At 36.0% G+C, this 14,134-nt stretch overlaps 3 protein-coding genes across 3 annotated transcripts in view; 2 read left to right on the top strand and 1 right to left on the bottom strand.

The window, feature by feature from the left end:
• Window positions 1-4,870, top strand: part of LOC126369626 (acetylcholinesterase-like) — a 167,985-nt gene extending 163,115 nt beyond the window's left edge. Inside the window, exons 6-7 of the mRNA XM_050014133.1 lie at window positions 1,041-1,198; window positions 3,254-4,870. Coding sequence (XP_049870090.1) covers window positions 1,041-1,198; window positions 3,254-3,366 — 271 coding nt within the window. The 3' untranslated portion in view covers window positions 3,367-4,870. The remainder of the gene's footprint in view (window positions 1-1,040; window positions 1,199-3,253) is intronic.
• The window catches only part of LOC126369663 (abl interactor 2), a 317,799-nt gene extending 307,438 nt beyond the window's left edge, over window positions 1-10,361 (top strand). The window contains exon 10 of the transcript XR_007566747.1: window positions 10,080-10,361. The gene's annotated coding sequence lies outside the window, so the exon portion shown is untranslated. The remainder of the gene's footprint in view (window positions 1-10,079) is intronic.
• Window positions 10,362-11,922: 1,561 nt separating this feature from the next.
• LOC126369695 (corticotropin-releasing factor-binding protein) overlaps window positions 11,923-14,134 on the bottom strand; it is a 49,488-nt gene continuing 47,276 nt past the window's right edge. Inside the window, exon 7 of the mRNA XM_050014259.1 lies at window positions 11,923-12,773. Coding sequence (XP_049870216.1) covers window positions 12,622-12,773 — 152 coding nt within the window. The 3' untranslated portion in view covers window positions 11,923-12,621. The remainder of the gene's footprint in view (window positions 12,774-14,134) is intronic.

Raw genomic sequence — 14,134 nt, 5'->3', positions numbered from 1 at the left:
GGCATTCTAGACCATCGAAGTGAAGGGATCCGCGAGAGCGCGCGCGACAGCGCGTTGGCGCTCGAGCGATCCGACTGAACGAAGATGGTCTAGAATGCCCAAGAACATTTTCGCGAATCCCTTCACTTCGATGGTCTAGAATGCCCAATAACATACTACTGAAACATTCTGTAGTTCTTCACTCTTGTAGCTTAGTACTCGCTGCGTCGATAGATGGCGTTACACGGTGATCTAACTCCCACGCGTAAATAGTTGCATACCCGCTATCTGGACTTGAATCGTATGATGTTAGACGTCACACACACAGATGCGCATGTACGATAATGTCAACGTGTAGTGTCTGTGTAAAACGAGGTTGTTTGTATGATGTGTCCGGGGTGTGCCATTGTGAGGAGTCGATCTTCACTACGATACGGAACATGAGGGCCTGAAGGGCGTCGTCCCGCAAATAGGTGGGCGTAACCATGGTAATCACGATCTTCAGCAATCGTTCAGCCCGTTACTTTGATGGATCGGGCAGGATGGATTGGGCAGTCTAATTACCGCTTATAGCTTAGTCGGAGTCGGTGCTCATTATTAGGGTTGTCGAAATCATTTTCTTAGATTGTCCAATTTAATTTTATTTGATATTGCTGGCTGAATCTCTCAGATCGCTATCGCTCAGAGAAGGGCAGCCTCAAGTGTGAGTATTTTGGGTAGTCCGCTTAAACTTCGTCTCTCATGTGGGTTGTGAGGTGCATTACCAACCCCATCAACCCTGCCGTCAGGGTTATTGAGTCGCCAGAGGCTCCAGACATGGCTCATGGTAACGACTACTTACATCGGTAAATAGTAACCGGGATCAACGGAAGGCACATTACCTTCCGAAGCACGGATGTTATTTTCGGACAATCAGGTGATCAGCCTGTAATGTCCTAACCAAACTAGGGATCACAAAGTGATTTTTGTGATATGTCCCCACCGGGATTTGCACACAAAGCTCAAACCACTGGATTCCGGAGGCCGTCAATAATGTTTTTTTCTTCTCTTTCTCATTCCAGCAAGCCACACAAGCCGGATGAAAAATGGCCCCTGTACTCCCGTGCGTCCCCGCACTACTACACGTATACCGCGGACGGCACGAGCGGGCCCGCCGGCCCCCGCGGGCCCCGCGCCTCCGCCTGCGCCTTCTGGAACCATTTCCTCAACAAGCTCAACGGTAACCTTTAATTGTATTTTACATAACACATAAACAGCCTATATACGTCCCACTGCTGGGCCTCCCCTCAATCAACCGGAGGGGGTATGGAGCATACTCCACCACGCTGCTCCACTGCGGGTTGGTGGAGGTGTTTCTACGGCTAATAGCCAGGACCCTCCGAAGCACGGAATCATCTTACTTTTTCGGACAATCAGGTGATTCAAGCCTGAATAGTCCTTACCAAACAAAGGACAGTCTCACAAAGTGATTTCGACCATGTCCCAAGGGAATCGAACCCGGACCTCCAGACCGTGAGCCTAACGCTCTAACCACTAGACCACGGAGGCTGTCAAATTTTATTTTATTTAATTGTATTTTATTTTATTATTAGCCTGTGTGATCCCACTGCTGGGCAAAGGCCCATGTCTTTCCAAGTATCCCGGTTCTGTGCGAGCTCTATCAAGTCTTTTCGATAACCGTCGAAATCGTCGCGCCATCGTTTCCGGGGTCTACCACGTCTACGGTGTCCGTCCTTTGGTACCCAGTGCGTGATGATCTTTGCCCATCGTTCCGGATGCATTTTATTTATGCACTCCTAATGCATAATTAATAAGGGACTTTCTAGAAAAATCAATACTGATGCTGCTGTATAGTTTTTTTTTTGTTTAACCTTCTAATTTCATGGATAACAGACACATGCATCTTTCATCTATGTTTTTGCACCCTTTTTGTTACGCCCAGCCACAATTACATCTTCCACCCATTATTATTCTGAATAAAATAAAGAGACGCAATATAGGTAGCAACATAATTATATACATAATGTGATCCAAATATCAAGCAACAATTTTTTTGTACATGGTTCGCCCATAGCATTGTATTTTGGATTAATTATGTACCCCAGTAATGAGAAAATAGTTAATTATTACGTTTTAAACTGAACAACGCCATCTATATTGTTTTTGGTGAACGTAGTATGGGAAGTCCCTTATTAATTTTCTCAGGCTAGGTTCCCCTCATTATAGAATTAAAACCAAACTTACAATGTATATACATATACATTTATTATTTATTATTTATGTATATGTATATACATTGTAAGTTTGGTTTTAATTCTATAATGAGGGGAACCTAGCCTGAGAAAACAATGTCCGATCAATAAAGGGTTGCTTGAGAGGGATCCTAAGATTTGTCTTCAGGAATATGTTCATGGTGTTTAGGGAGTTAACATACTAAACGTCCCCACGTCTAGTTGTCGAGCCGGAGTGGGGGGAGGCTGGGAAGGTTCTCTATTTTTACGCATATTTTTTTATGTAATAATTTACCATGGCATAATGTTACTTATCCTATTATTAGTTACGCATAGTATCAATTTGTCATAACTTTTTAAGTATAATTTTGAAACTCATAACTACCATAAGCATAATAATTAATGACAATAATGACATATACGCATAAGTATTATAAGCATAAAACTATACTCCGAATAAGAAAAGTTTTGGCACAACTTTGAACATTTCCGAAACTTACTTTTTCCTTGGCTGCATTTGGTTCATGATTGTGACTTTTTATATTTTTTGACTCTATTTCATGCTGTTGGTGATCATTCAGTATACTTTTCGTGTGTAAGATAAACTTGACCTACTACTGTTGTGCCTTGTAAAAATTATGACAAAACACTATTATTCTAAAAAAGAATTATGGATACCTATTTATATGCGAATCAAATTTATACCAACAAATATTAGTCCAAAAATAAGTTATACCTAACAAACCAGTATTCTTAGATGTTATTATGGGAAAGTACTATTATGCTTAAAAACGTTATGCGAAAAGGATTATGATAATTAAAATTATGACAAAACCATTTATGCATTTTAAGAGAATCCCGGCTGGGAAAGGTCCCATTTTTTTTTGGTTTTTCGCTAATATCTCAAAGATGGGGCGTCCTAGGGAAGAAGGCATGAAAGCTCATAGAACTTTTAGTTTCTGAGATTTCGCCATGAGCGAGCTAGTCAGTCAGTGACCTTTCGTTTGCATACATATAGATTGGATTCTATTCTAAATTTTCAGAATTGGAGCATGTTCCTTGTGATGGCGCAGTGACGGGTCCTTACAGCAGCGTCGCCGGCACCAGTCTGCCTATCATGCTGCTTACCACACTCGCCACCACCACGGCGCTGTAGGTTGCTATGATAATCTACCAACACGAGGCAGAATAGGAAGTGGTTAATCATGAAGTCAGCTTAGAACATGCGTGAGTGTATTGTAAGTGTTGTTGTTGAAAGAATTTGTTGAAGTTTTGTAATAAAGCGGGATTATGGCCCTGAATTAGGTCTTTTTTGAAGACAAGATCGCAATATTGGAATTTGGTATGTCTGGATTGTCAGTAAAACTAGCAAGTTCAAACGAATTCGTTCGATAACGAAACTTACAATAGCCATTATTCCAAATTCAAACGTGTAACTAATCCTTAAATGACTTCTCCGAAGTATTTTAAAGAGACGATTTATTAAAGTGTAGAAGTAGATAACAAAATTTAAAATAAATCAATAAATGAGATGTTTGGATGGCATTTTTTAATGAAAATGTTGTGACGTATTTTTGAAAATAATGTGAAATGAATAAATTAGACTTAGATCTATGTTTTGGAAGGTAAAAATGAAATTGTGTATTTATATTAGAAAATTATCATAGTAACATAAGCTTATACATTCAGAAAATGGCTTGAGATATTCACACTTACTCTAGGGAAAGTAGAATAGAAATAATTGACTCTTATAAATATTATAAAGAATTATGTTAGTTATATGTTGTGTGTAATTAGTTCCACAATGTTCCTGTGAGTAGTATGTTGTATTAAACCTCAAAATACCGGGTTTTTACCGCGTTAAAACAGGAATATGAGACTTCCCACCCGGACGACAACGATTAAACGCGATAAGAACCCGGTATTATGATTTTTAAGTACGTTGTATGTTTGATGTTTTAAAATTTTGTTACAATGTGTACCTACTATTTGGTAAAGTAAAGAAATTGATATAATTTGTGTATAATGTAAGTTTAGTGGATGTCGTCGGCTTTGGTTGTTGAGCAGCTTTGCTTTCTCACGAACAGGTCAGTAACACGATACATATCAAAGTGTGCCTCTGCTTAAATAGCAAATGATACATATCTTTACTGTAGTGAAATTTTAGAATTTTATATGTATTCGAGATGAATTATATGTCGATTGTATACTGAGATGAATTTTCATCGTTTTTGCTATCTTATCTACTAAGTACATTACTAAATTCGTACCACTTGCGGATCTTATGAACTCTAAATTCTTATGACTTCGTACCGATGATATGTAGTGTATATTGTAAATATATTGCGATGTATTTAACGTTGTACAGGGCTATTTACACTTGATCTGCCACCATTTAGGTCACGCCTAAAACGGTCGCAGTCGTCAACAACATATTAATATAGGTACACAAATAATATAACCATTATCTTTATAGAAAAATGTATGTACGTATACACGTTAATCATTTATTATGCTTATAACCATTAAATTAATCATTCATTGACATAAATCTAAATTTTGTTCTTATAAAAATGATACAGCGTACCATTTTGGTACATTGTCCATGGTACATTCTGTCATTTTCATAAAGACGAATTTTTTTTTTGTTTTTTTTTTTAGTCTGCGTTGCACATAAAAGAAAGGGACTTAAACATTTTGACGTCTTCGACCATTTTGTATGTAGGCGACGTAGTTAAAATGTACCTTATATATATCACGTGGAAATGTATGTAATATAACATATAAAGGATGATGTTTAAATGTACTGTATGTAAGTAGAAGCAATTTTTTGAAGGGTCTGAACGAATTCATTTATTGCATTCTATACTAATTCTAACTCACATCTGGGGGCATGGTAGTGCCCCCGCCAAGACGAGCAATGACTATTTACTAGATTGTACTTGAAAAACCGGTTGGTAAAATTATATTTAAACTAAACAATACAATAATAAATAGAAAAAATCTTTTAGAACTGACACCTATTTTATTTTTCATTAAAATTTAAAGTTAATTAAATTATTGTTTTAATCTTCGACTGCACATTGCATGTTATATTTCGACGTCATATAGTGAAAACAGCGTGAGTGCATTTTTAAACCACATTCTGATGTAATTTTCCTCCACAATACCTCGATTTCTCGATAGATGGTACAGTCATAAGTCATGAGTAATATCATTACAACCCTGTCGCACTAACATATTTGACATTTAATGAGACTTACGGGTCAATTTGTCGAAAAAGTTAATGTGACATGGTATCAAAGTGTATACATTTTAGTACTCGTGACCGCACAGCAACGCGATATCGCGTTTCAGGACTGCATTGTTGAATGGTGGCGCCATCTGTTGCATATGGGCGGAACTAGCTGGTCAACTAGTTAGGTCCGCTACACTTTCAATCTGGACAAATTGAGACCACTTTTTTTTAGCTTGTACATTACTAGGTTTTGTTCAAAAAGGCGCTTACACGGTTTTCACTGTACATTAAATATACGAATAAAAGATTTGGTAACTGCATGGAACAAATAAATTGACACATAACATTGTATGTATGCGTGGAATGTAGTTTTCAAAACAATATATTAATAAGTTAAAAATATAAAAAAGATTCATAGAAAAAGTTCAATAATATTTGTTTAATTTCTAGTAAAGTCATGGTTATATTTTCCTTTCTAACGTAGATCTTAAATCTGTAGCTTAACAATGCTTTAAGGAAAAAATCTTATGAAATTCATGACGTGTTAACAAATATTTTTACTAAGAAAATTTTAGCTGTAAATGAAATATTTATATGCAATTGTCAATTACTATCCTCGGAAGGGTTTGTAAAAATGGGCAAGTGAAGTTCTTATGTGTTCAAAAGGCATCTGGATACTACCTTACCTATCTATGAGCGTTATGTATATTTTCATTCTCTAGAAGTCAAAAGAAGACTATCTATGATATTTCGTAAATATTGGAATCTGAATAAACAACTTGAAGGAGATTATGAATTTAAAACACCTACACGGTGCCTATATCTCACTTTTGATACTTTATGACATCAGATAAACATGTTGTACCAATGTGACAAATAACGCTCAATATATAGAGTAAACATTTTCCTATAATAGGTCAATGGGTATAAAACTTAGATAAATCTCAGTGAAACGAGTATGGAGGTAAAGTAAATAAAAATCGGACATGTAGAAAGAGAAAGACAAATAATTAAGTAAATGGATTTTCAAATGCACGACGTAGATTGACCCAGCTGCCTCTCTTTGCAATGTAGAGATGTTTCTTAAATTTTAGAACTTTTTTAAAGAGTCTTATGTCGTTATAAAAGTGATCGCAGTATATATAAGGCGGTTATTACACGAGGCGGTCGACCGCGCGTTTTTACACGTGGTAAACAGGTTCTCGTGCGTTAAAAATTGCCTATTTATGTAGAGGTCAAGACTCAATATTACTTACATTGCCGACCGTTTCACCACCAACCGCCACCGCATCATGTGAAAACCGTTTACGCATACTTTCTCACTCAGTAGTACGACATTTATGTATGAACTAAATCGTCGGGTCATAATTATCAGACATGACGACTTAGTTTATAACGGCCTGTCGATAAAATAGTTGATCCTGCAAGGAATACAGTATAATTCTGAGGAAACTAAGCAGAGTGGGTTAAATGGGCGAAGCTAAATACCAAAGAAACTGATTCAAAAGTTCTATGCTTGGTCAAAAGTGTAAGAAAAATATCATGTAACTGGACTCTTAGTATATAATATGATAAAAATAATGTGTTTGTAAGTAAAATACGTCAGAAAATCACACAACATTCGTTTTTCGTTGAAGTTATAAGCACAATTTGAGAAGTTGTATGGGATAGCTTTAATTAGTTAAAATAAGATTTATGTGATCTTGTATGTAAAGATAACATCGTCATTGTATACATACTGTTTCTTAAGAAATACTCACCATGTGTAACCAAAGTTTTGCATATTGCGTTTCTTGTTCAGTCATCAATCAGCCTATAGGCCTAAAATGGTTTTAGTGCATAGGACTATATAATATATTTCTTGAATTCATGGCCCTATCTTACTAGGAAACTATGGTAGCAGTAACACGGTCGCACCACTGCAGTCGTACCACAAACGCAGCTGTGGCCCCACCACCATGTTGTCCTAGTGAGATAGGGCCCTTAAGGTGCGAATAAATTTTCGGATACGTCTGATACCGCAGGCTGGCGCATATTTACATAGTACGCACATTTTCACCTAAACTGTGCATGCCAGCCATCAGTCGCGGATGCGATATTGATCGCTCGGACTTCAGTCATAACACTTACCTTCAAGCGTCAGTTATCTGAGGGCCTAGCCAAGAATCAAATGTTCCTATTTTTACAATTGCTAATTTACAATCCGTTGGAATTTAATAAACATACCTTGCGTCAAAAACGATGCCTGACTATGAGGCGCTTCAATACGAGTGGATTGTACCTTTGTGTGTGTAGGAGTATGAACATTTGCCTTTTGGCATAGAAAAAAAGAATAATATTCCGTATAGAATGGTTACTTTCCGCCTTGCACCAATCGCATCGGGCGCCGAGATAGATTTACCGCACCCCTCTGAGTATTGATAATCTTAAGACAGTAATGAGTAAGGGAGAGCGTGCGCGGACTGTTTGTCTCGCTTGCACGTACGCGGACATAAGGTAAGAATGAGATATTTGTATGGAGTGTCTGGCGTGTGCAATTGGTTAGGCTCTACGGCGCGTCCGGTGATTTGTTCGTATCTTCATTCTGTTGGCCACCTACTCGTTAGTCGTAGTATAATTATAGAAAGGTACCTATAAGACGTAGTTGAATGTGATTGACATTGTAAACTGTATCCTTAAGTCGATATTCTTCTATTTTGATTTATAAATTATAATAATACTGTAACAAACGGGGAGAAGATACCATAACAATATAATTGTACCTATATTTTATATTTATATGTAGAAAAACACTCGTTAATTTTATCAATAAATTGTTATAGATTGTACGTACCTATATTCTTATTTATAATATATCTGTATGTTACGGTGATGTCGAATATGTGATTTGGGGTTTAGAAAGGCCACATTAAAACAATTCATTTACAAAAGCAATATTCCAATTTGATATTTGCGCAATAAAAGTAACTGCGCTATGACAACAAATGTCAAACAGCAATTTTGCTTTTCAACCTTCCAGTTCATGCCTTCGAGGTGCCGGAGGCCCGTATTTTTGTCCTCCAGCATCGCGGCAAAACAGCTTTGTGTAATGTAATGCCTAACTATAACAGTGATTCTAAATCAATGCAAATCCATATTATAACATCATCTAAAACTGTCACCATCGCATCATTCGAATACATTTACATATCTACCTAAAGCTCAATGCACACAGAGAGACGACGGTACCGTAAAGCAAATTATTCATTGTATACAAATGCGAATATTACGAAAATTCTAACTCCTGGTAAATTTTGCCACCTTTGCGTACATTGAGGATTTCTTATCGGAACTTAGTTTATTTTTGTATATTTTGAGTTGTAGTTTTAAATGTGTAGATGACGACTAGTAATAAAAGCCTGTGACTTTGTTAGAATCAGTGTTCATTGTTCAATGTAACCCGTTTGCTTACGATCGTCATGCGTAATGAATTTAGTAGGTGCCGCTTAAAAATTAGGTGCTAATTATACATGGGTATGCATTTGTTTTATACTTACCTGTCAACTGATATGAAATGTCACGACTTTACGAGTACTGTCATGTATACACATTAGAACTCTGTCAAATTGACATATTTTGTCATTTTGTGAGACTTTGTTTCAATTTGACAAAATATTTAATACGACATGGTTCTAAAATATAAAGGTACTTGTTATTATTCGTGACAGTACCTATACATTGAGTTGTTAATATCAATCATGAGATTTTGTATGTTTCAAGTATGTATATTTGTTTAAAAACTGGCTGGTGATTGTCAAATTGATTATAGTTACGGATTTTTTTATATACGGTTGATAAGTTTTGCCATTAGCATCGGAATTCAAGAAGTTTGCCATTAACTCCTGTTGCGATGTCGTTTTGGTAGTCAAGGAAAAGTGTCAACGCAAGCAAGCTTGAACAACTTATGCGTCTCTTTTGGACAAGACGATTTTAAAGTCAGAGTCGCTCTGAATAGCTTTTCTTAGTTGAGGAAAGATCTCCTGTGTTACTTTATCAAATGGATTCAGGTGATATGATGTGTGTAAAATGGGTCATATTAATATGTTCCGTGCCAATCCATGGCGATCACTTGCCAGTGTATAAAATTCTTATTTCTAAATTATTTAATTTAAATTATTTTTTATTAATAATATTATATAAAATTAAGAAATTGATTAATTTATTTTGCACTGTGACTATCTTTTCGAAATAATGTAATCTAAATCGTTGTAGTTTCAGTAAACTTTCTTCAGTTAAGGCCTCTTGTATTTTGTATTAATAATATAAGTGTCACATAGGTACTGATTCCAGTACGCACCATCTTATTTTATTTTAAGTTATACCTGTCATTTTCTTACCCGCCGAAAAGGAAAGAGACGGGCAATCGACAGACATAAAATTTATGCAAAACACACGTCAACTTTAGGCTGCAATTTAAAAACCCCTCTCAAAATTTTATCAATAACCCGACAGAATCCGGTTGACAGCACATGTCAAACAGGTTGAATATCAGCGGGATACATATTTTGTTCGCCCGGGTTGTTCATTCATTTTAAAATTAACAGTTGTCAATCGTCTATCCCTTTCCTTTTCGGCGGATAAGGAAATGACAGGCATAACTTGAAATAAAATAAGGAAGTGTCTGCAGGAATCGGTGCCATAGTCCTATTTAATAATATTGCATCATTGATTAGTTAGACGGTTTCCCGTAGCTGTTTATTATCGTAATATAAATTCGTTTGTACAGATGCACTGAGATTTATTTCACTGTAGTAAACAAAAAAATAAGTATTTTTATCTGAATGCTGTTTTAGACAATAGTATAAATATTTTGCTTTTAATATTTGATTATTATCTCTATCCAGAAATATTAATTAAAGTTAAACGGAAAATAATTTCTTTTATTTGACTCCATAAATGAATTATGGCGTTAACAGCGAGTTCCCGAACATCGATTCCCGCTACGGCGAGTCTCTTTACAGCGGGTTGCCCCACGTCGCGTGTGTCATTTGTTTGTACAATAATCACGCGACACGCAATATTTTTAAATGCATATGCTGCCTTACCAATAAAAGATAAACAAATGGTGGTGTTTAAATATTAGACAACTAAGCAAAATTCAAGCACTGCGTTCAAAAACGGGAATCGCTGATGTGGGAAGAAAAACCGCCAGACTCAACTGAGATTGGGCCGGACATGTTTGTCGCATGCACCCTGAGCGGTGGTCACGCATTAGGTGCCTCATGACGGGTACAGGCGTCGTGGTAGACCTCGAAAGGGATGGCGTGACGACTTGGACGCTTGCTGGAGGGATTGGCCGGAGTACGTAAAGGACCGCGAATAATGGAAAGAGGAAGGGGAGGCCTTTGACCAGCAGTGGGATCTTGTAGGCTAGATTAGTAGGTATAAATCGGTTTAACTTTGCTTGATAGTCAAATACTTATTTATAGACACGTTCAACGTTTATTTGCAGACCTACTAAAGCATTGTTATGGCAAGTGGATCCTTATTGTGTTCGGACAATGACATAACATAGAATCACGTCTGAATCTCCGAAGGAGTATTTTGTTTTATATCTAATTTTTATCGACTCTTGAGTGACTCTTGGTGGTTATGCAAGGCTCATACTTTAAAGCGTTTAATGATCAAACCATCACTTTACAAAAGATCATAATACTACAGCATTACACCATATCGTTCAATGATTGTTATTCCTAAGAGACACAGTGCAATAGGTATTTATTTTTATGCATCTGACAAGACACAACCAATCTCTTCTCCTTGTAGATTTTGGTGGCATAATTTTCTTCTAATCTCTTTGTTCTGGTCACAATCCACCAAAAAATGCACAAGGTTCTCGGCAGTGTGTGATATGTGATCAGAATGAACTCTAAATGCCGAAATTAAAGTGCCTCGTCGTCTGACCAGCACTATCAAACCATGGTTTTGATATTTCAATATAGAGTAATGAGCTGTTGTATAGTATACTTACCCATTCCTGACCAGCTATGTTTAAGTCCCATGTAATAGGGGTGAGCTTATTGCCATTCATCATCATCATCATCAATTTAAGAGCCACGCTCTAACACCTGCCCGTAACCGGGTACAAATCCTGATAAACATGATCCTGATGCGAATTTATCAACGTTCCAAACATGAATGCATATTCATAAGACTATTTCTATTCTACGTATAGTGTAAATTTTCTTCTATCGTGTGGATTGTGAGGTGGATCGCCAACCCATCAACCCTGGTGTCAGGGTCATAGTGTAAATGAAACATAAAGATTTTTGTTAAGCCTTTTGGAATAATTGAAATCGTCTGCAGCCAAGTGTCAGTTCCCTTGAAATAAAACATCTTTATTATAACTATTAATTTTATTGACAAAATTATTTCATACGTGACTAGATAAACATAATATCTACTAATGGTTATTCTTTTAATAATACTTACTTAATCAATTTGATTATTTCATTTAAACTAATTTACTGTATAATTTACAATAATAATATAAATGTTAACATTGATGATTATATATTATGTATTGATAAATAAACATTTCTTTTTAATATTTAGGTATTTTTATGGCAACAGTGGGCAAATATGTCTTACTCATAATAAATGAATGCGCTGAATCGAATGCCTAATGTACTACATAGTAACGAGTAATTTAATACTTATTACTTACTTATAGATATTTTAAATGTACTACTTCATTTTTTTTCTAATAGTTCTTTTTTGTTGCTTCCGTTAGGACAGTAAGACAAACTATACATCGATTGAAAACTAAAATGATATGATACGTGAAATGAAAACAAAAAAAAAGGAAATCGGGTACTAGATTATTCAACAAATCTTTACAAAGTGGGTACTGGGTTTCTATTAATGTAATAAGGTAAAATAATGAAATACCCTTATTAATAACCTTTCGAGGTCGCATTGCAGCAACATTCACGGGATGACTGCAAAGACCCTTAAAATAATCCAGCAGGTATGTATGAATATATAATAATTTAAAATTGACAAAAAAAAATTGCCATTTAAAAAAAAAGTGGTGTCTACTTAATTACTAAATACATTCGGTGGACTGACCACCATTAACGAATATTTGAATTTCGACCTGTGTTCTATAGCCGTTGGTTTCCATGGTAACGCTTAGACGTCGTTCATGCCGCAGATGAGGTCGGAGTGTTCGATCTCTTCGAGGGGGAGTGGGGCGAAGGCCAGGGTCACTGAGTTGTGGTACTTCCCACTGGAGACTAACCGTACCATGGTGTCTTCGCAGGCTATGTACCATGGTCGTCGGCCTAGGGGAGGAGAAAAAAAAATAAGAACTTGTTTATTTTCATCTAAGACTAGGCGAGTTAATGGTACCTACCAAACGAAGATGTCATGAAAAAAAAGGAAGGATTTATGGCACAAGTAAAGGAAAAAGTGAGAAAATTGAAAAACAAAAATATTTTGAACTTCTTTTTTTTTCTTTTTCTTTATTATTATTAAGCTTCGTCCTGCATAATTTCATAAGCAATTTGACTGCATCTTCTTCTCTTCTATCGTGTGGGTTGCGAGGTGGATGTCCAACCTTATCAACCCTGGTGTCAGGGTTATTATTGAGCCGCCAAAAACCGCTGACGTGACTCAAGTAACGACTACGTACTTGGGTCGTTCTTCTTTTTTATGGACAATAAAAAGACATTTTCTCGATTTATCGGATTTAACATCTTTAAAATTATAACGGCAATAAATATTTTAAAACATCATATAAAGATGTGTCTGTAGAGGACTATTTAGTGGTTCTCTTTATCTTGGTAACATACTTTTCTTTGCAGGCGCATTCCAAAAAATATTGTGACAGAGTGGCCCTTTTCATCGGAGACAGCATTTCAATTTACCACTCTGTCACATAATTTTGTGAAAAACGATCAAGCTACGTCAATAACTAATTGAGGAACCGATTAGTATTTTGCTTGTATTTTGAGTATAATAAGATAACTATATTTTTGGACAATCAAAACTTGAAATAAAATTCTAAAACATAACTTATCAGAAGCAGAACGAAGGACAGATCATTGTCGATAAAAAAGAAGAACAACCCACTTACATTAGTAAGTTATAACCGGGACCAACGGCAATCAGGTGATCGACCTGCAATGTCCTAACCAAACTAGGGTTCACAAAGTGATTTTTGTAATTTCGGCACCTCCGGATCATGAGCAGAATGCTCAATTACTAGACTACGGAGGTCGTTACGGAAGTATTTTTAACTTATTTTCATTTAGCAAGTAAACTAATCGCGACCACGGTCCATGTATGGAGAATAGTTTTTCAACTGTTTTATAATTTATTAAAAAAACGGTAAAGTCAAGGCCTCCCTTCCCTTCAATAATTTAAACACATCCGTGTAATAAAAACATGAAAAATTCTGAAAATTCCATCAGGATCGCTGCTAATATACCGCCTCTATGTTTGTGTTGCTTTTACTTATAATTACTTCCCGTCTTTCCCAATAATTGCTTTACAATAATTAATATTTAACGTTGACATCCTTTAAACACATAGACTCACATTCGCTAAGGAGTTTTTCTAAAAAATGTCTTAAACGTGATGTAAAAAAGTATATATTAAGTTATATACATATAATAGCTATATACATAGCAAATTAAGATGT

This window comes from Pectinophora gossypiella, chromosome 9 (assembly GCF_024362695.1).
Source record: "Pectinophora gossypiella chromosome 9, ilPecGoss1.1, whole genome shotgun sequence".
Taxonomy (NCBI): Eukaryota; Metazoa; Arthropoda; class Insecta; order Lepidoptera; family Gelechiidae; genus Pectinophora; species Pectinophora gossypiella.
This window is presented reverse-complemented; position numbering and strand designations above follow the sequence as displayed.